Source organism: Ovis aries, chromosome 11 (assembly GCF_016772045.2).
Source record: "Ovis aries strain OAR_USU_Benz2616 breed Rambouillet chromosome 11, ARS-UI_Ramb_v3.0, whole genome shotgun sequence".
In the NCBI taxonomy this organism is placed as follows: domain Eukaryota; kingdom Metazoa; phylum Chordata; class Mammalia; order Artiodactyla; family Bovidae; genus Ovis; species Ovis aries.
The window spans coordinates 27,790,198-27,813,754 of record NC_056064.1 but is presented as its reverse complement, the minus strand read 5'-3'; the positions used below and the strand labels follow the sequence as shown (position 1 = coordinate 27,813,754).

Sequence of the window (23,557 nt, the reverse complement as noted above, 5' to 3'; positions counted from 1 at the left end):
GAAGTCAGGCACTGCGGCTTCATGAGGTCGGCTCCCCTTGGGCCAGCCCTCCCCCTCACCCTGCCTCTCTCCTAGCCGGAGGGGCAGCTCCAGTTACAGTCACTTTGAGGAGGGAAGTCTAGAGGGGGGGTCACTTTCCCATACAGGTTTCCTCATCATTCTTTAAAAAAAAAACTTTATTGAGGTATGATTGACATCCAACAAGATGTACATATTTAACACATACAACTGGATTCTGGAGTTTTCAAGAGGCATTTTCATCCTTGGTTGTTTGTTAAATTGGTGTTTCTGTAGAGGCGTAAGGGCTGGGACTCTTGCTCTCAATTCTTCACCTACTCCTTCACTCGAGGTCTGGAACGCCCTCCATGGATGCACATTCTCGGGGACGGGATGGTTCACAGTATGGCCTGTGTAGCCAGGCTGACCTGGCCTCAAACCCTGGATCTGCCCTGGACTTTCTTTTAATTCCCACTGTATACTGTTTATTCTTTCTTTTTTTAAAAAAAATACTTCTTTATTTGGCTTCATTGGGTCTTAGTTACAGCATGCGGGATCTAGTTCCCTGAGCAGGGGTCGAACCTGGCCCCCCTGCATTGAGAGCTCAGAGTCCTAGCCACTAGACCACTAAGGAAGTCCCAGCAGCCTGGCTTTGAACAAAGTTACTTAAGCCTTGGTTCCCTAGTCTGTAAAACAGAGATAATATCTACCTCCTGGAGCTGTTGACGATGAAATGAGGAAGGGATGCAGAATGCCAAGCACACAATTAGTGTTCAATAAATAGCTGCTGTTGTAATTATTTATTATTAGCTCGACACTGGTCCCACCTTACCTAGGAAGACCTTCCAGCCCTCCTCTCCCCAAAATTTCCTGAAGCACCAACGGCGATGCCTTTGGATATAATGTCTTCCCTTTCATTTAGCTAGTCTGTGCCCCAATCAGAGCGTGTTCCTCAGATTTCTTCTGCTGCCCTCTCCCCAGCACCTGAGACAGTCAGGTTCAGAAGAAGAACTCAAGGATGGAGAATGAAATGGTATGAAGAGAAAGGGAGGGACTGAGCATGGGAGGCAAGAAGGTGGGGATGGAGGACAGGTGGCCTTGCCCAGACGTGAAGGACAAGGCTCTCCCAAAGCACAGGACGGGAAGGGACTGCACAGGAGGCCATCAGCAGGGATCTGGGATGTCATCTACATCCCCCGCATCCTATTATTTCTCAAACTCAGTTCTCTCTGTTCCCCTGCTTAACCCAAGGAGGACAGTGCTTCCTGCTGCAAATATCTACTCACCCAATCTATCAACTGATTCAAATATTTTCTACACTCTCTAGGAAATCAATGAATATCTCCCCCCTCCCATCTCCCTCTCCAACCCCTCCCCAAGGTGACCTCAGACAAGTCACTTCCCTTCTCTGGACTCAGGTCTTTTCATCTATAACACTCAATTTTACTAAATGACCTGCAACATCCTTTCCCCTCCAGCATTTTCGAATCTATCTGCTTTATTCTCTTGTCTATCTTGATACCTCACTTCTCAGCTTTCCAAACAACTCAGGGTATTGATCATCATTCCTCCTTTAAAAAATAAAAAATCTCTCTTCAAGAACTTTATAAATGTCCACTAGATTCTAAAAGCTTCATGAAGGACATTTTCCCCCCATGCCACGCTTGCATGATCTCAGTTCCCTGATCAGCAATCAAACCCATGGCAGTGAGAGCCCAGAATTCAATCCTAACAATCAGGGAACACCCTTGAAGGGTTTTCTTAATCACTGCTTATTTCCAATGTCTGGCTCAGCACCTAGCCTGCAGCAACATTCAATAAATAATTGTTGAATAACTGGATACATGAATGAATGGATGGATGGATGGGTGGACAGATGGAACTGCCACCATACACCCCTGGGGAGTTATGAAACGCAGGGGGATATGCTGGCAGTTGGTCAGCTTAGGAAAATCAAGGTCATCCTGAGAAAAACCTCAGTTTAGATAACTGCATGTTATAAAATAAAAATGTCTAAGACACTGGAACCACCAACTTAGTAACCTATTGCCCATCCCTTACCTACTCCGTTGTCATCTTCTCTGGTTATTATTCTAACTCCAGGGGAGCTGCCCTTTGTCAGGGGCATGAGTGTTTTTAGTCATCTACATGATAAGAAACATCTGGGGAGGAGAGGGAAGGCAGGTGCTAGGAGGAGAAAGGACTGAGCCTGATTGACAACATCTAGCACCAAAGAAAGGATGCTTTAGAACTGTGGTGTTGGAGAAGACTCTTGAGAGTCCCTTGGACTGCAAGGAGATCAAACCAGTCAATCCTAAAGGAAATCAACCCTGAGTATTCACCAGAAGAACTGATGCTGAAGCTGAAGCTCCAATATTTGGCCACCTAGTGTGAAGAGCTGACTCACTGGAAAAGACCCTGATGCTGGGAAAGATTCAGGGCAGGAGAAGGGGGCAACAGAGAATGAGATGGTTGGATGGCATCACTGATTCAACGGGCATGAGTCTGCCATGAGATATTGAAGGACAGGGAAGCCTGGTGTGTTGCAGTCCATGGGGGTGCAAAGAGCTGGACACTTCTTAGGACTGAACAGCAGCCATTTACTGAGCATGTACTATGTGCCAGACTTTTCATTCGTGGCACCTCACTTAACACTCTGGACAACTCTGAGAAGAAGCCGGTACTATTATTATCAACCCCACCTCAGAGATGGGAAACTGAAGCTCAAATAGGTTATACAGACAGTAGTGGGCATATCAAGGATTTGAAGCCAGCTTCAGGGTCTGGCTTCTTGAACCCCCTCCCCTGGCCTGGAGGCCACACTGACCACCTTGGAGATCGACGTTTGAAAACACCTGCAAAGGCTTTGGTGCTGCCACCAGGGTGGCCAGTCCCCTACCCCCACCTCTACATATTTGTGCTCTTTGTCGGTTATGGGATATTTTCAACTTGGCAAAATGGGCTTGGAACCAAGCTAAGAGGGAAGGGAGCATCCAAAAGATCTGTGATTGAACCCATTCTCATCTGTCCTTCCCCATTAACTAGTTTTGTTCCCACTATGTCATCTCTCAGTGGCTCAGCAGTAAAGAATCTCCCTCCTATGCAGGAGACATGGGTTCAATCCCTGGGTCGGTAAGATCCCCTGGAGAAGGAAATGGCAACCCACTCCAGTATTCTTGCCTGGGAGATCCCATGGACAGAGGAGCCCAGCAAGCTACATTCTGTGGGGTCACAAAAGAGTCAGACACGACTGAGGAACTACACAATGACAACAATGTCATCTCTCAGGTTTGGGGGCTGCCACACACCACTCTAGCTCTCAGTGTGTCCAGGGGTGTTTTGATGGAAGACTATATCACATCAGTAACCCTTCAGGAGGACCATGCAATCACATGACCATTTGACCGTAGTCCTTCTAAAGAGGCTGTTCGAGGACTTCACTGGCGATCCAGTGGTTAAGATTCCATACTCCCAGTGCAGAAACATGGGTTCCACCCCTGGCCAGGGAAGTAAGATCCCACACCCTGCCTAGTGAGGCCAATAAATAGATAAATAAATAAACAGGCTGTTGGAAATGAACTTAGATGACACAGCTGCGATACTGGGAACGCGTGGAGGAATGAGAACATTGGCGCTGCGTCACACACCCAAACAGGGGCTTCCCGTCAAATCATCACTTGGGGAACTGCACTTAATTCAACAACACTGCTACTGCTGAGAGCATCCTTGGAGCCCCTCTTTAGCTCTCAGATAACACCTGAAACCCACCTGTCACTTCATGGTGACTCTGTGTCTTTGATTTTAAATAATCTCATGCCACTTGGGCATTCATTTGCTTTTACCAGACTGGGCGCCAGGTGACCTTTGGCCATTTCCAAATACCAGACGTTTCCTCGAAGGATGAAAACCTGCCTTCATAGAGGTTGACTGGAAGGCTCTCTCGCAACCTTGGGCAGGCTGCCGAGAAGAATCTGAAGGATGACTGAGCTGTGGTGGGTGGAGGAAGGAGCCCACAGCTCCCTGACGTGACTGCGCAGCTGGCCAGCTGGCATTTGGATGTGTAAGTTCTGACTTTTATTCTCAAATCCCTCATTGCTCTCCAGCTGCACTCAGCATAGAGGGATGGGAGCCAGGGGCTGAGGACAGCTGTACGGGTCAGCCAGCCTGAGCAGGGTGATGGAGTGGCAGCAGAGGCTTTTCTGAGAACAGCCACAATAGGCACAACACACAGCCCCCACTGGAGCCTGGACCAGGCGGGGTGGGGGGAACCTCGGCTTAGCCACCTGCCTCCCCTGGGGAATAGGTCCTGCTGCCTCCACTGGGGGCTTGGGACCAGGGAGAGGGGAGGGGTGACCACAGGCGACGCACAAGTGGTGGTGAGGGATCAGGGGGCTACACCTTGGCCTCCGCACACCTCCTTCCAGTGGGGGGTGGCTGGGATCTCTGCTTGTCAGTCCCCCAACTCCCCTTCCAGAAGTGCCTCTCATCTCCTCTCCAGGGTCCTGGTGTGATTCGGGGAGTCCACTCAGGAGGAGCGGCAGGAGAGGCAGCAGGGAGACAGGCAGGGAACCAAGCCAGAAAAGGCGCTGATGCGCAACCCTTCCCGCCCACAGCCAGGGCCCTGCCCTCTTGCTCGGCCATGTCTGAGGGCGAGAGCAAGGACAGCTCGGGCAGCGAGTGCCCCGTGTGCTACGAGAAGTTCCGAGAGCTGCAGGGCGCCAGTCGGACGCTGAGCTGCGGCCACGTGTTCTGCCATGACTGCCTGGTCAAGTACCTCCTGTCCACGCGCGTGGACGGCCAGGTCCAGAGGACCATTGTCTGCCCCATCTGCCGCTACGTCACCTTCCTCAGCAGGAAGAGCTCCCGCTGGCCCGCCAAGCTAGACAAGAGCTCCCAGATCCTGGCTGTGCCTGTGGGCCTGCCCCCCACACCACTGCCGGATGCCCTGGGCCACGCCAACCCCCTAGCCCTCTCCCAGCCAGTCTGGAGATCGTCCCCGGGCCAGCTGCCCTTGGACCCGCCGCCCGGCCTGCCTCGGGAGCCACAGATCTTCATCATCAGCCGCCATGGGATGCCCCTCGGGGAGCAGGACACTGTCCTGCCGCGGCGCAGCCTGGCAGAGCTCTCCGGAGCCTCCCCGGCGCCCAGCTCCACCCGGTCCTTCTGCTGCCGCTCCCGGGCCCTGCTGCTCATCACCCTCATTGCCGTGGTGGCCGTGGTGGCCGCCATCCTCCCCTGGGTGCTGCTGGTGAGGAAGCAGGCGTGAGTGGGGGCACCAGTCAGAGAGCCCCACTGGAAGCTGCCCGCTCGCACAGCCAGGCTGGCCATGGCCTGGGAGGGGCCCCAGCGCGGCCTTGGGCCAGCGGAGCCTCAGGGGCAGCCTGGGGCAGAGATGGGGTGTTAGGGTGCTGACTGGCATCACCAGGCTCTTTGCTCCCAGCAGGGATCAGAAAGGACCAGAAGGCAGGACCTCTGAGGCAAGAGTTTGGGTGGGGCAGGGGAACTCTGAGCTGAGAAGGAAGCTCCAGGTTCCAGACCAGGGAGGAAATGTGATGGACACCCCTCCTCAGAAACCACAGTGGGGGTATTCCTCAGCAGATACGCGTCCCTCCTCTAGGCTAGAACCCAGCGAGGTTGGGGGTGTGGTGGGTAGCTGCCCCACCTGTGGGTGTCCCCATCTGCCAGGTGACCTACCCAAAGCCAGGTGGGACTCCGAGTTGGGGCACCTCCTGCTGGAGGGGGCCCACAGGTGAGACCCCTCCAGGTCAGAACTCTGGGTCAGGATCCCTGGTGTGCTCCCAGGAACAAACAGAAGGGATAGGGTGGCACAGGGACCAAGGCACATGTGCTCCCCAGAATCTCAGCACCATCCCTCCACCCTGCCCCTGACCCCCCCAGTTAGGTGCGTGCCTTCCTACCCCTGGAACCACCAGTCTGGAAGGTCTTCCCTAAGGGAGAGGCTGAGCTCAGGGGCTGTGGCCCAGAATTCCTGGGAGAAGGGACAGAAAAGGGGAGCTGAGGCCACGTCGGGAATCAGAGGTTTGCTGACAGAGGTGGAGGCCAGCAGAATGGCCCACGAACAGAGCTAGAGGGCTCCCAAAGCCCCTCCAGCCCAACAATGGCCCAGATTTTGAGTCCTGGGGTTTTCAAGGATGGCCTGCCAGGTGGGCAGTGCAGGAGCTGTCTGGTGGCTGGGACCTGAGTCAGCTGAGAACTATGTGGGCACATGAGCCCCTGGGGGCTCCCGCCTCCCGCCCAGCCTGTGACCAACCACTCATTAGAGGCCACACCAGCCAGGCCAGTTCCTGGGGTGGATTCCCAGGCTGGGCTGGGTGAGGAAGGGTGGGGAGGAAAACAGCTGTGCTTGGCAGGGACGCTTCTATCTCAGTGAACACGGAACCCAGCTGCTATCAGCCTCTGGCCAAGGTCATGTCACCTGGGGACGCCACCTGAGCTGGGGGTCCTTCAGGAGGACACTAGAAAAGGCTCAGGTTGGGCCTTATCTGGGGAGTGAGCCATTTGGGAACAGCTATTTCCTGTTTATTAAGGCCCACAAGTAAATGGGCCATCATCTTAATTTTAGGGTTAAAAACAGCAAAACCCTCAAGCTTTCTCGAATGGGTGGTTTATCGCAGCCCAGGTGTTGCAGCAGCCATGCCCTCCGTAGCACACGCCTCTCTCAGCGGAGCTTGCTACGCGTGGGGCAAGACATAGAGCCCTGCCTCTTGTTGTTTGGTGGCTCAGCCGTGTCCAGCTCTTTTGCGACCCCCATGGGCTGTAGCCCACTAGGCTCCTCTGTCCATGGGATTCTCCAGGCAAGAATACTGGTGTGGGTTGCCATTTGCTTCTCCAGGGGATCTTCCTGACTCAGGGATCAAACCTGAATCTGCATTATTGGCAGGAAGACTCTACCACTGAGCCACCTGGGAAGCCCACCCTGCTGCTCACCCAGCTCCTAAAAGCCTGTCCATAAGCCTGTGGTCATTTGGAGACCATTAGTGGAGGGGTCCACACTGCAGGGGGTGTCAGGGCACAAGGAGAGTTGATCTAAAGCACCTCTGGGCTTCCTTCTGATATTTTCAAGTCAAGAGAATACAGGTGCTATTGGGGGAAGTACAGGTGAATTCATGGGGAAAATATTTATTATAGGAAATAAAATGTTAAATTAACAAAGACTCTAGTGAATCTGTTTTAATCACAGCCAGGCTGCTTTAAACACTGTCATGAATTTTGGGGAACCTGATTTTAAGTCTTTGCAGACTCTATTGTGTTTGCCAAAAGTCAATTTCAAAATACCTCTAGTGTTTCCATACTGTTCAGCGGTGACTTACAGATGGAACTTCTTTCATTTTCAAAGAATGTCAAAAGCTGTTTTTTTTTTTTTTAATAAAGGTCTATATTTTCTCAAAAATTTAAGATGAATTGCAGATACATGTGGGAAGTGCTGAGCTTGGACTTCTAGGATTATTCATTTTAGATGAAAAAAATGGTCCGAAAACTCAGATTTGAATGGCTCTTAAACATCTACTCAGCCACATTTGGGAAAGGAATGCAAATTACACTTCTGCTTGGCATCTCAATTTTCACCTATTCAATTGTCAAACCCTGAAAGTTTCAAAACCCACTGTTGCCAAAGCTGAGGGACAGAGGTGAGGCTGGGGTGCTTGTGTGTGTGCGTGCTCAGTCGTGTCTGACTCTTTGCAATATTGGTAGCCCACCAGGCTCCTTTGTCCATGGAATTTTCCAGGCAAGAATACTGGAGTGGGTTGTCATTTCCTGCTTCAGGGGATCTTCCCCACCCAGGGATCAAACCTGTGTCTCCCGCATTGACAGGCAGATTCTTTACCACTGTGCCACGTGGGAAGCCCAGGTGGGGTCAGTAGCAAGGTATATTGATTAAAACCCCTAAGAAGGAAACTTCCCTGATGGTTCAGTGGTTAAGATTCCCAATGGAGGGGGCCTGGGTTCGATCCCTGGTCAGGGAAATAGTTCCCACATGCCTCAACGAAGATTAAAGATCCTTCACGCTGCTACTAAGATTCAGTGCAGCCAAATAAATATTAAAAAAGAAAAAATAAACAGGAAGGGAAATTTGACATTATCAAAATGTCCACTTGGACCCAGAAATTCTAGAAATGTATCCGACAGATATGCTTGCATGTTGGGGCATCAACATATGTTATACAATTGCACTATTGTTCCTAAAAACCAAGAATCGGGAAAACCTGAACAAGAACAAGGAAAGACCTGAAAAGAACAGAACAAGGAAGGACCTGCAAACCGACCCGGAAAGTCTGCAAGACCCAGTGGCCAATGGGCAAAGGCAAGGGGTGGAGCTGGATGTCCGATTGATTGTACGATTTGTGTCCAAAGTCGGGGGATAAGAATTTACTTTCCAGGGCACTTCCCTGGCTGGCCAGTGATTAGGACTCCCCTCTCCCAATGCAGGGGGCCCAGGTTCCATCCCTGGTCAGGGAACTAAGATCCCACATGCTGTGGGGCACAGCTGAAAGAATAAAAAAAGAATCTACTTTCCGATTTGCTTATTTGTGCATAAAGCAACTGGGAAGATTTGAAGAAAAAAAAAAAACAAAAAGAGTGATCAGTTGTGGAAGGGGATGAGAAAATGATGGAACAGGAAAGGAACGTCTCTCTTCAACTTTGGCATTTTGGATATCTGAGCCAAGTAAATGTATGGATTATTCAAACATTAAATTGAAAAATTATATTAGAAGCTAAAGATATCTTCAGTGTACACACCTGTTGCCTGGTGAGTGAGGAGTGGGCCCCAAGAAAGTTTGAAAGCTGCCAGACTGCTTGTTCTGTGGTTCCAGAGTGTCAGCTACCGGCTCCGAGGGGCTGGTTTGTCTGGTCCAAGGTGTGACATCTTAGGCTTAATGGGCACCCCAGGGAGGAAGGTAAAAAGTTTAATACTGTCAGCGTTCCTAAGTTCCTATGCATTTCTCTGGGTCCCACCTTTTTTTTTTTTTTTTTTTTGCCACATCACACAACATGTAATGAATTGTCTGCTTCTCCACTGTGTCCCACCCCATGCCCTCCCCCGCATCCCGTCATCCTCCCTAGACACTTCATTACAAGTCTGTCTCCTTCTTCTAGATGGCCTGCTCCTTGAGGAGAGGCTAGATCTCACTGATCTTGGTAAGATCATTAGCAAAGAGTCAAAACTGGATAAATATTTTAAGCATGCCTAAGTGAATGGATAAACAAATGAACCAGTGAACAAACAAACATGATGGCCTGGTGTCCAGAAAACAAGTTTAGTCCAGGGATGCAGGCATGAAACCTGGATAATACCCGCTTTAGTGTCTTCAGTTCAGTTCAGTCGCTCAGTCGTGTCCGACTCTTTGCGACCCCATGAACCACAGCATGCCAGGCCTCCCTGTCCATCACCAACTCCTGGAGTTCACCCAGACCCATGTCCATTGAGTCGGTGATGCCATCCAACCATCTAGGGCTACTCAAAGACCACTCTCAGGATGACCCTAAGAGCCAGTTTAAAAGGACTCGTGTGGGGGACTTCCTGGTGACACAATGGTTAAGAACCCGCTTGCGAATGCAGGGGACAAGGGTTCGATCCCTGCTCCAGGAAGATCCCACATGTGGCAGAGCAACTAAGACCACGTGCCACGGCTACTGAGCCAGAGAGCTATAATTAGTAAAAACCATGTGCCTCGAGCCTGGGCTTCTCAACAAGAGAAGCTACCGTAGCGAGAAGCCTGTGCACTGCAAGGAAGAGTAGCCCCCACTTGCCACAACTAGAAAAAGCCCATATGCAGCAATGAAGACCCAGCGTAGCCATAAATAAATAAATCGCTGTTAAAAAAAGAAAAAAGACTCGTGTGGGGACTTCCTTGGCAGTCCAGTGGTTAAGGCTCAACGACAACAACAAAAGACAACAACAAAAGGACTCATGTAAGAACAATGCGGAGAGAGAGGGCAGCCAGGGGAGGCCCAGAGGATCAAGTGGGGCGGAGCCAAGACACCCAACAGACACTGGTGAGGATAAACATACTGTAACTAGGCCAGCAGTCATCTCCCTCTGTGGGTACAATTTCCATCCAGCTTCATACTGTATAAAGTGATTATGCTTCCACGTGGTGGGCTGAAGTTTAATTATGAGGACTGTGTTGCATGGAGAGAAGGAAGTAGAGAGGCCTGAGAGGGTTGGGTGACAAGGAAGAAGGATGGGGAGGCTGAAGAAACAGAGAAGACCTTGGTGGGAAGAGAGGAAGACGATGGCGAGACCTGAAGAGAGATAAGAAGGGGGTAAGGCAGCAGAGACCAGAAAGGAAGGCAAGCAGGAAGGCAGGAACCTTCTGAGTCTTCCATGACTATCCGCACGCAACTCAAACTCAGATCAACCTCAGCACCCCATGGGCTCCTGTCTGAATGCCTCTCATGCCAGCCACAAGGACCTGGCTCCTGGAGACACTGTGTCATGGACTTCACACCTCCATGCCCCTTCCCTCAAGCTATTCCCACTGCCTCCAGGAGCTAATTTTTTTTTAATCTATTTTTAATTGGAGGGTAATTGCTTTACAATGTTGTGTTGGTTTCTGCCATACATCAACAGGAGGAGCTAATTGTAACATTCTTCAAAAGTCAGTCAAGGGTGACTTCACCCCAGGTCTTCCCTGACCTGGGAGTCCTCTTCTGTTCTCCAAGCAGAGAAGCACATAAGGGCAATTGGGCTCAGTGAGCACTTTTCTGGGCTTCTAAGGTGGTTGATTTCCTTGTTTCTCTCTCCTCTTAGACAGTGAGCTTCCTGTAGGAAGAAATTTTGACTAGTTTGATTTTGTGACTCCAGTGTGCAACTCTAGGCTGGCCCCATAAAAGATGTTCCATGAACATTTGCTGAAAAGAATTGCGGCAGAGGAATTCTGCTCTCCCTAAATTTCTGAACTACAAATAAAATCCTGGACGGTATCTTCACAGCATATTTAAGAACAAAACTATTTTTAAATCATGAAAGCACTGCAGGGAGCAAAGGTTCTATCCCTGGTCAGGGAGCTAAGATCCCACATGCCGCAGGTGTGGCCAAAAATAAAAATTAAAAAAAAAACACACAACACAATCTTGACTGACTCCATTGAGGGCCCTCAAAAGATAAGATTTCTCACTCTGATGTGACCCACCCAATGGATTCTTACAAATCAGGCCCGCTTAGGGAATTACCAGAAGGAGCTGGGAAGCCAGCTTCAGGGGTTTGTCTATAACCTAAGGGTTCTGTATAACCTGCACGAGCTCCGCTTACTTCTCTGTGGCTCAGGGTCCCCATCTGAGATATGGAACAATACCAGGATTGCAAGACTCTTTGGTGGATTAAAGGAGTTAAAAATTCAGTGTGTGCCCCTAGGACTCTGCAAGCTAAGTCTTAAGCATCATGAAACGCGTGTCTTCCTCTCCTATGACACCTGTATTATTCATTCAACAGAAACCGGTCCCTTACCAGGTGCGCGGCCGGACGCGCGGCGGGAGTTCACCCTGCACTGCAATCCTTTTGCAGGGGCGCGCACCCCTTAGCCCTGCTTCCATCAGATCCTGAACTGAATGAAAGCAAACGGTAAAATGAGGAAAAGGGCACAGCTCTTAGCGTGGAGAGGCTTCCTCAAGCCGCGCTCCTTCAAGCTGTGGTCTCGGACCAGCACTCCAGGCATCACCTGGGAGCGCGTTAGAAACCCGGGTTCAGTCCTATTTTCCCGGGGTTGGAGGGACGGACTCGCGGTCCAAGTCCTCGAAGGCCCCTCGCTGGCGGGAGCTGAATCTCTGGCGGGCCCCGCGAAAGAGTTCGCACATTCGTCTGTGTTCAAGCAGCAGCACGCGCCGGGCTGGAGCCGCTGACGCGACACGAATACTCGAAAGACCCAGGGCCTTTGCCTGGGATGTCCAGGTAACCGAGGTGACCAGCTAGCTGGAATCCCAGCGTCACCTGGCGGTCAAATATAGGACCCGCCTTTTCCCAGTTAAAGGACCCTCCTGCCTGGTGTTCGGTAGTGAAGGGACACAGGTCCCTGGGGCCGCTCACTTCCTCAACACCCTCCACGACAGTAAGACCCCGAACAGCCCCCTTCCCCCCCCCCCCGCCCCCCTCGCCCGGGAACTACCGTTCCCAGAGGACGCAGCTGCAAAATCCAGGACTCCCACCGGAGGCTCCAGGACCTATAGAAACGTTTTGCAGTCCCTCGTAGTTCCCCTCCGAGCCACGAGAGGGCGATAGTCATTGATGTCTTCCAGTTTCCTCTCCGCGTTCAAACTCCGCGCCTCTCTTGCTCAAGAAACATCGGTCTCGCGAGATCTTGCGGAAACTTACAGAACCGGAAGCAGCTTGCAGATCTCTTCCCTTCTGTGGCCATCGCTGAAACGCCAGCGGGTAAGAGTTTCCCGGGACAAAGCGTATAATCCGCAACCATCTGTTCACGGGCACGGTGGCTTTCGACCCGGAGTGCCCCAGTACTGTTCCGGCGACCGAGTAGCAGCCAGGGAGGGAGGCCAGGATGGTCTTGGCTTTTCTTCTAAGCTTAAGGGCCACCGGACCGGAGGAAGGAGGAGGAAAGAGGGTTTTGAGACTTGGAAACGGGAGCTGAAGGGTAGAGAGCCTGTGGTGATGGTGTCTAGTCTGGACAGAATAGTTTCCTAAAGAATGGTCTCGGGTAGTTTCTTGGTAAAACTTTCAGGCCTCGCACGCCCGTTGGAAGACTTTTTGGACCCGAGTTCTGTGCGTTTTCCAGGTTCGGGATATAGGGCCTGATTTCATTCATTTGGGAGGAGAGTTAATCTGTTCAGGCTCCGTTCCGTAGATTAACGTTGACTGGTTTTTCTAAAACGTGGTAATACGTTTGAATTGAGTTGTCAAGTCTCTTGTACCCTAATGAACAGAGATATAAGCACTGTCTTAGCTTCCTTACGCGGTAATTACGGAGTTTGAGTTTCCCTGGTGGCTCAGACGGTAAAGAATCCGCTTGCAATGCAGGAGACCGGGTTCGACCCCAGGTTCGGGAAGATCTGAAGAAGGGAATGGCTGGTTATGCACTCCAATGTTGTTGTTGCGTAGAAGAATTCCATGGACAGCGGAGCCTGGCAGGCTACAGTCCTTGGGGTCGCAAAGAGTCGGACACGACTGAGCGACTAACACATGGAGTTTGAGAGTGTAAACAAAAAGATTAATTCCAATAGGTCTGTAGGCTATGGGAAATTCTTCTATTCTGTAATTAAAAATCCCAGTAGGGCAATTCAGCTCAAGCAGGTTTTGATGAAGTTAATGTGACAGGTTTTGTGAGCATTGTAAACTTTCAAGATGAAATTGTTGCAGATACTTGTTTGTAAACTGAGTGAGACATTCCAGTATTCTTGTTTGGGAAATCCTCATGGATAGAGGAGCCAGGTGGGCTACAGTTCATGGGGTCAAAAAGAGCAGCTGAGTAGCTTTCACTTCACTTCCATATATATATTATATATAACTTTAATATCATACCCATTGAGCAAAATAAGTTTCATAAAGGTGTTTCAGATCTTATTTAAACTAAATTAGACCTTTTGTATCCAGAACAACAAAATGTTCAAAATTTCACAGGTCAGTTTTGTTATTGTTCTTAGTCCAATATTAAACGTTTAAAATGCCTGTTCATAAGACTTGTTTTTGATAAGTTTATCTTTAGTGTATTGTTTTCCAAATAAATACAATAAATAAACATCTTGTTTTCTTAAAAAAAAAACACAACTGAGATTTTGGTTCTTTAAGGGTTTACAGCTCTTTTAACTTTTTATTTAGCCAAAATGAAGTTCAATCCCTTTGTGACTTCTGACCGAAGCAAGAATCGAAAAAGGCATTTCAATGCGCCTTCCCACATTCGCAGGAAAATTATGTCTTCTCCTCTTTCTAAAGAGCTAAGACAGAAGTACAATGTTCGATCCATGCCCATCCGAAAGGATGATGAAGTTCAGGTATGTGTCTGTGTTCAGGTCATCTTGTCGAATATCCTGCACTTTATTAACAAATGATGGGGTGAAACGTAAACTGCTTTTTTCACCATTGCTCTGGTGAAAATCTGTTGTCCCAAGCATCAGATGCAGTCGTGATAAAACAGAAGAAAGATGGTTTGGAACCAGTACATTGGCTTGGGGTTATCTTTTTCTGGGTATGTTTGGTCATTAGAGAGGCATTTGAGAACCAGTAAACAATTCTGTGTCTAAATCAAAAATTCAGGTACACAAGTTTCAGGGAACTAGCAGTCTGGCTGTTAAGACGGCACTCCCAATGCAGGGGCAGAGGTTAAGAAAAGATTTCAAGCCATCTCTTAAGCAGCTTCCATGTTACCAACATTTCATGAGGTGATAAGCCGTTTTTCTCTCCTGTGCTGGTGCTAAAATTGCTGGTAGATTTGAGAGGCCATCTTCTGCTTCCAAGATAGTTTAATCTGAGAAAGTCTGTGATTGGGAAGAAGCGTCTATTCAGAAACACTGTGGCTGGGTGAGGATCATGGAGGAGAGAATGATATGCTGTTCATTAACCTTTGGGAGAGAATTGGCCTGTTCCTGAAGTATTAGCTGCTGCCCATGCTCTGGCACTTAGTAGGACCCTTTAGTAGGTTGTGAATTTAAATATCTGTGGCCTGTTCCCTTTGAAGTGACAGTTTGCTTGTCAACTGGTACAAAAAAACCCAAGGTGGGCTTGTTGTTCGTTTTTAACCCTGAAACAAGCCCACCACTGCTGGTGGCCCATCAGTTGTAGAGATGCACTGTCCATCACTGTAGATTTATATGGGGCATAGTTTACTTGCAGGTTAGCTGAAGCCAGAGAGAATTACTGGCACATTTCCAGTGACTATTAGGTCTTTCAAAATTGGAAGGTCCTGTATATGTATATGATAGAGGGAATGAGGTTTACCTGATTCATAGATTTATTGGTTTACAAGTTTAATGTTCCTTTATCTGCATATATGTTACTTTTGAATTTGCATTTAGGTTGTACGAGGGCACTACAAAGGGCAGCAAATTGGCAAAGTAGTCCAGGTTTACAGGAAGAAATACGTCATCTACATTGAACGAGTGCAGCGGGAGAAGGCTAACGGCACAACTGTCCATGTGGGCATTCACCCCAGCAAGGTGGGTGTTTTTGAGAATGCTTGAGATGGGGGAAAGAAATTACAGCAATCACTGACAAATGTAACTGCTTGTTGACAGAAATAGATTTTAGGTGTTCTGGAAATCAGTCTTAAAGCCAGTACTATTTTTTCCTGAAATCAAGGTGTCTTTAACAGTTATCCTGTATGTATGTATATGTAATGTACCTTTTCCTTAAAAAGTATTGGTAAGCTGATTGGTCGATCTAACATGAATAGATCTTAAAATCTAGGAAATAGGATAATTTTTAGATGCTATGGAGGCCATACCCTGTGTGTTAAACAGAATTGAGTAAGCTGTAAGGAAAGTAGGTCTTAAGCCATTTGCAGACCTAGAGCTCAGAGACTAGATTCATTGATAGAAGATAGAGTCTGATTCTCCTGTCCTTGACTTCAACGTGAATTCTCCAATACTGCTGTCTCTTAAGAGGTAATAAATGTACTTGGTGCCTGTTCAAATACTGAGGTGTTGGTTTTTTAAGATCTTGAGTTGGCACCATGAATCTAATCTTTAGACTACACAGAAGTTGAAAGACTAATACATCTGTTGCATTATCTTTCACCTAGTATTCACAGCTACCATTTTCTTTCCCTTCCCTACCCTTCCAATGGATTACAAGCATCATGACAGAGTGCATCTCCTAAGAGCAAGGGCTTTCCCACTCTACTACATAATCTTATTTTTGCCCCTAGGACTGGATCACCTGCTGTCAAGGTCACCAATACAGTGACCAATTCTTAAAGTGTTTTCTGAACTTAATGTAGTGTTTGACAAATGCAGTGTTTGACACCTTTGATCTCCCTCTTTGACTTACCTTCATCTCTTATTCCAAAAACACCTCAATATCCAGTTGACAGTTTTGCATTTCAACTTGGATATCTAATCAATATCAAACCCAACATGTTTAAACTACTGGCTTGTTTTATTCTTGAACCCTCTGGCTCTTGGTAGTCAGCTACCAACACTGTGTGTGACAGCTCTGCCCTTCTTAACTGCTTAGGCCAGCATGTTATCGATTGTTGACTGCTGTCACATTATATCCAGAATCCTGTCTGCATCAGAGTGGCCTACAAGGCTCATCTCCAGGGACTTCTCTGGTGGTCCAGTGGCTAAAACTGCACTTCCAGTGCAGGGGGCATGGTTCGTTCCCTGGTTAGGGAATTAGATCCCGCGTGCTTAGGGAACTAAGACCTGGCGTGGCCATATAAAGTTCACTCAGCAGCTACTGCTTGATGATTTCACTCTCCATGTTCTAGTCTGCTGGCCTCTTTGCTGTTCCTGTAACTGTGCTACTGTGTGTGCTGGTTGGCGGCATCCACCTGGCAGCTTCACAGAATTGGATATTCTCTTCCCAGGTCTGCTGCTAAGTCACTTCAGTCGTGTCCGACTCTGTGCGACCCCATAGACGGCAGCCCACCAGGCTCCCCCGTCCCGGGGATTCTCCAGGCAAGAATACTGGAGTGGGTTGCCATTTTCTTCTCCAGTGTGTGAAAGTAAAGTTGCTTAGTCGTGTCGGACTCTTAGCGACCCCATGGACTGCAGCCTACCAGGCTCCTCCATCCGTGTGATTTGGGAACAAGGGGTCTATTTTAACAAGACACACGCAGATCTGAGAAACACCTATTAAACTTGGAAGTTCTCCTGCCTCTGGACTTGAATGTTTGCTGTTCTCTTTGAAACACCTCTGCCTTCTCAGGTCTCTTGTTCAGGTACAGCCCTTTTCTTGGGGCCTGCCTGACATCGATAACAATTTAACCCCTTTCCTCCTTTAATGCATTTCATCGCATTAAATATACCCTCCATGGTAGTGGAGATTGTCCTTTGGTCACTATGCTGAATCCCCAGACCTTGTTCACTGCTATCTTCTCCTTCCTAACACTAAAATCTGTCATAATCTGGATACCTTTAGTGACAAATCTGCTGGAATAGGGTCTGTTCTATGATTTTCCTAAAAGTTTTGCAGGTTGAAACATGTGAAAGCTGCATTTAATTTCCAAATTTACAGGACTAAAGATACTGTGGAAATAAAAATGTGTATGACTTAGTTAGCTTATAAAACTGGGGTGAGAGGAGTGGAATTATTGAAATACATTGCAGTAGAAGCAGCTGATTTTTATCACAGAAGATGTGAGGAGAACCACCAGTGCCACACTGCCTTTTCCTTTGCGGGCTGAACATTAGTGAACATTTAAGTCAGGTTTGTTTGGGGGTAAAGAATCATTTCTAGCATTTAAGCAATCCACCCCCACAAGTGGGGGACTGAATGTTGGACCTTCCCATGTGTTCTGTATTGGTGATTGTTTAAAGCTTTAAATCTAAGCTTTAAACAATCACCATTTTTTTTTTTCCCTTATTTGTCTGCAGGTGGTTATCACCAGACTAAAACTGGACAAAGACCGCAAAAAGATCCTCGAACGTAAAGCCAAATCTCGCCAAGTAGGAAAGGAAAAGGGCAAATATAAGGAAGAAACAATTGAGAAGATGCAAGAATAAAGTCATCTTGTCTACAGCTTTCATTAAAAACTGTTAAAATGAAAAGTCTTTATGTGTGGTGTTTTGGGACAAAGCCTAGTTAGTTTTCAAGGAAGTCCTGGTGATGTTAGCTGTCTAGGGGCAGACCATCCTTATCTTGTGGCTTGATTCCACTAATGAAAATTACCGTTTGGAAAAAGCTGGCTTTTTAACCAGCTTTGAGCATCTAATAATATTGGACTCATGGAGTATATTTTTTTTACCAGCAGGAAGCAGCACTTTAGGGATGCAGCGAAATACCCGAGGGCCCCCTTTACCACCTTGTTTTCTGCACTGATGTTGAGTGAGTGGTGTCAGGCCAAAAGAAATCTTTAGCTTAAAGATTTCTGAGGCAAAGTACTCACCTAAAAAGCAGTTTCTCCGAGAGGAGGAAGTGATGCAGCGCAGGATTAGTTGTTGGCAACATTTGTGCCGCCGCCCTTCCTCACTTAAGACTAAGCATATAAATGTACTTTCCGTGCTGGAGGCGAGCATTTATTGATCTTGGAGCTTTAACAACAACATAAGGAAACAGATGACCAATTTTGCTGTCGCCGGAGACCCGAGTCGTCGTCTGCCTTAGCCAAGGTCGCACCTCGACCAGCCCCAGATTTCACCTCAGGAGCCTTACCGTGTCTCAGCCGACAATATGGCCCGTTGCTGTATCTTTGCGAGCTCCCTCGGGAGGGGCGGGGCTTCCGGTCGGCGCGGAGCCGTTTCCGGCGCGTCAGTCCCCCGGAGCCGCCGGCGCTCGCGGGCAGGAGGGTCCTGGACGGCGCTCCCGGTGAAGCGGGCTGGGGCCGAGGCGGCTCACGACCCTGTGCTCCTGGTTCATCTTCCGGGCCTCCCTCTTGCAAAAATCCCTAGATCGGTCTCTCCTCCACCTGGCTCTTTCATTCAATTGGGGGAGTAGGCGGGGCCCGATTGCCGAGAGCAGCCCGCGGGCAACGGGGCGAGGTGTTGCGGAGACCCTGGGACTCAGGACCGCACCAAGGCCCTGATGCCCGAGCCAGGTCTTAAGGAATAAGCGGGAGGTTGTTTTGTTTAAGGTGCGGGGCACTGTACTAAGTGCTTTACCTGCATTATCACAACTGTAGTGATGCAGACTAGCATTCTCGCCATTCTGTTGTGGAAGCTGAAGCCTCAGTAACGTTGCTTCGCTTATTCAATAAGTGATGAGTCAGAAATCGACTTCCCAAGCCTAGACTCAACCATACCTCTGCACTGTCTCTCTACTATTCTGTAAGCCAACTGTTTGACATATTCTTTGAACATCTTTTGTTCAGCTCTGTATTCGTGGGCCCTCTGAGGGGATACAGCGAGATAGAAGCCCCAGTCTCTGTCTTCTAGGTTGTGTACACCTAAACCAGTTGACTAAAAAGGCAAAGCGCTCCAGTGAGTGGTGCTGGCTGTTCAGAGGAGGGACAGACAGATGGCAATCAGAGTGCCTCAGGAAGAATGCTGACCTGAGCTGGGTGTGATTTGGAAGATCAATGGAAGGCATTCCAGGTCGGGGGCAGCCAAAGCAAAGACTCACAGGTGAGTGAGGAAGGAGGATCTTCTCAGTTTTCTGTGAACAAGCTCATTTGTCAGTTACCCCACCAGAACAGATCACACCAGAAAGCTGGCCGCCTTTCTTTGGGGCCTTGTTTCTTTCATTCTGCTTTAGAACAGGTGTTGAAAGCTCAGTTAACTATAGGGGTGGGTAGTTAAGATGACAAAGTTAGTAGCTGGCTTAGAAACTGTGGGAAGCCAGAGAGTGTGGACTGTCCAAAAGGAGCTACTGCCTCTCCACTGAAGGCAGATGTTGCCAAGCCAAACAGCTCCTGGTGTGACCGGATCGTCCCATTTTTCAAGAAAGCTAGAAATCGAGATTTTTAAAATGAACTCCCCAGTCTATAAATATAGGTAATTCATCCAATTTTAAAAAATCGCTGGGTAGGCTAACTGAAATATGTCTATTAGCCAAATGTTACTCTCTGGCTATAGAATTTCATGGGACTGGGTAAGGACAATTTCGCAAGTTGAAGACTGAGATTTTTCCATCTTTTGATTATAAATTATTTCCAGCCTGTCTTCATTCTTTTATAGGATGGAGGTGAGACTTTTCCTTCCTGTGTAGTTCCCTGAGGGCCTCAAATAGCATCCAGAGCAGCCAGTTTCTGAGAGATGCTGGTTTCAGTGAGTAGTCTAGAAGCTCTTCCTGGTTTGCATTGACCATCTTGTGGTTTCAAGTGTCTTCTAAGGACTGTAGGATGATAATACATAATCCTTGGGAAACAAAGCCCCATATCAGTGATTATATGGGACTAGTGGATGAAACTTTTTTTTTTTTAACTGAAGGACATTTCAGAGCCATTAAAATGTCCGTTTGCATTAAGAATGTGGAGCTCAGACTTAAAGAGTATTTTACAAACATTTTGTTTCTTTGATTCTAAAATGCATATTTTTCACATTTTAAAAATCTGGTTGTGTTCATTTAATGTAGGGTCTCTGTTTTCCCTGTGAAAATTGTCATTAAGTCAGCAGTTTCAATGTCAGAAGTGTCTTTAGAATCAGGAATGTCATGTAGTTAACCAATGATGCCAAGCAAGGAAATCCGAAGTCTTTTTAGTGGAGGACATTCAGGACCTGGAATCAAGCTTTGCTTAACTAAGACTCTTGCTCAGAAGTTTTAAATGTTTCCATCTTTCTCTGCATCTTAGGATTCTGCCCTGGCCTTCAGCTTTTCATCTGATGGCTGGCATCTTGGGGATCTTGTTTTCGTAAGATTGTTGGAATTCCTGTAATCTTCATATGAAAGCTTCCCCTGGCCTCATCACATCCTATATCCTGGAGTTGTCCTAAGGAACCCAGGTGTAGACACCCAAGTATCAAGTTCTCTTCCAGAGGAATTCTCCAATCTTGGTGGTGTGTGGACCCCATTTGGGGTATCTCTTTGGCATGATAATCTCCTGACATAGCTCTCTATCCCCAGGTGTAATTTGTCCATTTTTGAAAACAGGCCCTGCTGCCTCTATTCAGAACTGCCAAACCTGTATCTGGAAGTGTCTCCCAACTTTGGGAGTGCTCAAGTTCAGTTGGACACTCTGCTTCGTTCTGGAAAAAAAATATATGGGCTCCAGCTCAGGCAATATCAAGACAGGCCAGGCCTGCAGACCCTCCAAGAGGACAAAACCCCTCTTCCTCGCTGTGAAGCTGGATTCTTCTTACTGAATGTGAGACCTTTCCTCTACCCTGTTACCTTTTCTTCTGTGTGATATTCACATGCTCACATTCAGTCATGCGTGTGAGCATGCCTTTTTTCCCAGAACCTCCATGGTCTCTTCCCCAGTTCTGCTGCAGCTGCTCCTCAGCCCAGGCCCCAAGACACAGCAGTCCCTGTGGCAGTAGATCATGTCTTCTGGGGAGGCAGCAACATTTGAGGATCTGACCAAAGACTGGAAGTATTAGGAAGCCCCTCGGAAGGACTGCAGCAGAGGCATAATGCTGAACAGTTACGAGAACACAGTCCCTCAGGGTAAGGACTCAGTCTTCATTTACTAACCGTGTGTACAACTGACAGGGAAAAGTCATCATTTAAGAAAATCCCGGGACTTCCCTGGAGGTCCAGTGATTAGGACTATGTGCTTCTACTGAAGGAGGTCCAGTTTCCATCCTATTTGCCACAATTAAAGATCCTGCATGCAGCAACTAAGACCGGGTGCAGCCAAAATAAACCAAATACGTTAAATTTTTAAAAAATAAAATTCTGTTGACATGCTCTTGTTTTGAATGGCCCTAGTGGGCTTTCTGGATATTTTTATTCTGTTACTGCTTTATACCAACAGTCTAGTATCTTTCTTCCATATCTTCAAAATTCCGATGAAAGAATTATGAAGAACTTTGGCAGGAGAGTCTTCCAGGTGGCATATTATCAAATTCAACTTTGTTCGCTTCTTTCTCCATCTCTTTAGGAGACTTCTTACAATTCTCCACGACACCACAGAGAGCTGGAAATGATCCCCCTGGTGTTTCAAATCCAAGTGAAACAGAAACGGAGATAAGTACCATGAGAGAAAAGTTTCTCACCAGCGTGACCAAGTTGGTAGAAAGCAAAAGTTACAACAGCAAGGTATTTTCCAAAGAAAAGTACTTTCAAACAATCAAGGAAGTCAAAGAAGCTAAGGAGAAGGGGAAGAAGTCATCACGTGATTATCGCCGTGCAGCAAAATATGATGTGATTTCTGTAGCAGGCACAGAGAAACTCATAGAGGCTGCTCACAGAGAACGAGATCGGATACGGTATTACGTACACAAGGAAGAGCTGTTTGACATCCTTCACGACACACATCTCAATATCGGCCATGGCGGGCGGACACGCATGCTCAAGGAGCTGCAAGGCAAATATGGGAATGTCACCAAAGAAGTCATTGTCTTATATCTGACTCTGTGTAAACAGTGCCACCAGAAGAACCCAGTACCCAAGAGAGGCCTTGCGCCCAAGCCCATGCCATGTAAGGACAATGACTCCAGATGCCAAGTTGAAATCCTTGATATGCAGTCAAATGCTGATGGGGAGTTCAAGTTCATTTTGTATTACCAGGACCACTTAACCAAGTTCATTATTTTACGGCCATTAAAAGCCAAGCAGGCCCATGAGGTAGTCAGTGTCCTGTTGGATATTTTCACAATTCTTGGTCCACCCAGCGTGTTAGAATCTGACAGCGGCATAGAGTTCACAAACCAGGTTGTTAATGAGCTCAATGAGGTATGGCCAGACCTAAAGATTGTCCTTGGTCAGTCCCACCCTGGCCAAGGCCAGGGCTTCCTGGAGCGAGCAAGCCGTGATGTCAAGACCATGCTGAGTGCCTGGATGCAGAGTAACCACTCCCGTCATTGGACTGAAGGCCTGCGATTCATGCAGGTGGTGAGGAATCAGGCCTTTGATGGTTCCTTGCAGCAGAGTCCGTACGAGGCAATGTTTGGTTGTAAAGCCAAATTTGGACTCTATTCCTCACACTTGCCCCGGGAAACCGTGGCTGTTTTACACACAGAGGAGGAGCTAGAAATTGCTGAAGAACAACTGGAAAGCAGCCTCTGGGTCAGACAGGAAGAGAGGGCTGAGGTTGGAGCAGACCGGTCTGACATGGACGAGGACGTTGATCCCACACCTCTCGAAGCCTCAGAGCCCAGCACCTCCCAGGCAGCCTCAGGTCTCTTCTCCTGGTGAACAGACATCTGCTGAGTGGACGCTTAGTGCCTCTGGGTACCGTAGAGCCACCTGAGAGCTGTAACCAAGACTCCAGATGAAAGGAGTGAAGGCCACTCTCTCAGGAATGCTGTTCTCGGTAGTCCTGAGTCAGAGGGGGAGGCGGCTCCGGTCTCTGATCTCACCTGCCCTAACAAATTCCCACAAACCTGGAGGCTTAAAACAGCAGAACTTTGGGGACTTCCCTGGCAGTCCATGGTTGAGACTGTGAGCTCTCAATGCAGGGGGAGCAGGTTTGATCCTTGGTTGGGGAACTAGGATCCTGCATGCTGAGGATACAGCCAAACTTTAAAAAAAAAAAAAAGATTAAAAAAACTTTCTTGTTAGTCCTAGAGGCCAGAGGTCTGAAATCAGGGTGTTGTCAGGGTTCATTCCTTCTGGAGGCTCCAAGAGAGAATCCATTCCAGGCCCTCCTCCTTTCTCTAGTGGCTGTCAGCAATTCTTGGCATCCCTGGGCTCAGTAGCCCAGAGTAGCACAGATCCAGCCTCTGTTTGTCTTCACGTGGCCTTCTCTCCTTGGTCTGTGTGTGTGCTCCTTTTCTATCTCTTATAAGGACCCCATTGGACACCAAATCTTTGTTGTTGGATTTAGGGCCCAGCTTAATTAATGATCTCATCTCGGGATACTTAACCTTAATTTCATCTGCAAAGACCCTG

At 48.1% G+C, this 23,557-nt stretch overlaps 2 protein-coding genes and 1 long non-coding RNA gene across 5 annotated transcripts; 2 read left to right on the top strand and 1 right to left on the bottom strand.

Moving 5' to 3' along the window:
- The first annotated feature begins 3,945 nt into the window (after positions 1 to 3,945).
- On the top strand, positions 3,946 to 7,170 carry RNF222 (ring finger protein 222). Its single transcript, XM_027974912.3, has 2 exons — positions 3,946 to 4,057; positions 4,611 to 7,170. The coding sequence occupies exons 1-2, from the start codon at positions 4,054 to 4,056 to the stop codon at positions 5,261 to 5,263; spliced, it is 657 nt and encodes a 218-aa protein (XP_027830713.1). The 5' UTR covers positions 3,946 to 4,053; the 3' UTR covers positions 5,264 to 7,170.
- LOC114116876 (uncharacterized) lies at positions 7,125 to 18,319 on the bottom strand. 2 transcript variants are annotated; one of them, XR_003590702.3, is made up of 3 exons: positions 12,123 to 18,319; positions 11,468 to 11,564; positions 7,125 to 10,783 (listed from the first exon to the last, which is right to left on the bottom strand). It is a non-coding gene; the product is annotated as an uncharacterized LOC114116876 (long non-coding RNA). The 2 variants fall into 2 exon arrangements; XR_006061377.2 differs by lacking the exon at positions 12,123 to 18,319 and having other exon boundaries at positions 11,468 to 11,884.
- An 875-nt stretch (positions 18,320 to 19,194) lies between these two features.
- Positions 19,195 to 23,230, top strand: KRBA2 (KRAB-A domain containing 2). Of its 2 annotated transcripts, XM_060394824.1 has the most exons (5): positions 19,195 to 19,830; positions 20,355 to 20,559; positions 20,654 to 20,867; positions 20,984 to 21,169; positions 21,606 to 23,230. In XM_060394824.1, exons 4-5 carry the CDS (start codon positions 21,136 to 21,138, stop codon positions 22,859 to 22,861), a joined length of 1,290 nt encoding a protein of 429 aa, XP_060250807.1. In that variant the 5' UTR covers positions 19,195 to 19,830; positions 20,355 to 20,559; positions 20,654 to 20,867; positions 20,984 to 21,135; the 3' UTR covers positions 22,862 to 23,230. The 2 variants fall into 2 exon arrangements, with proteins under 2 accessions (XP_060250807.1, XP_060250806.1); XM_060394823.1 differs by having other exon boundaries at positions 20,355 to 20,867.
- The last annotated feature ends 327 nt before the right edge of the window (positions 23,231 to 23,557 follow it).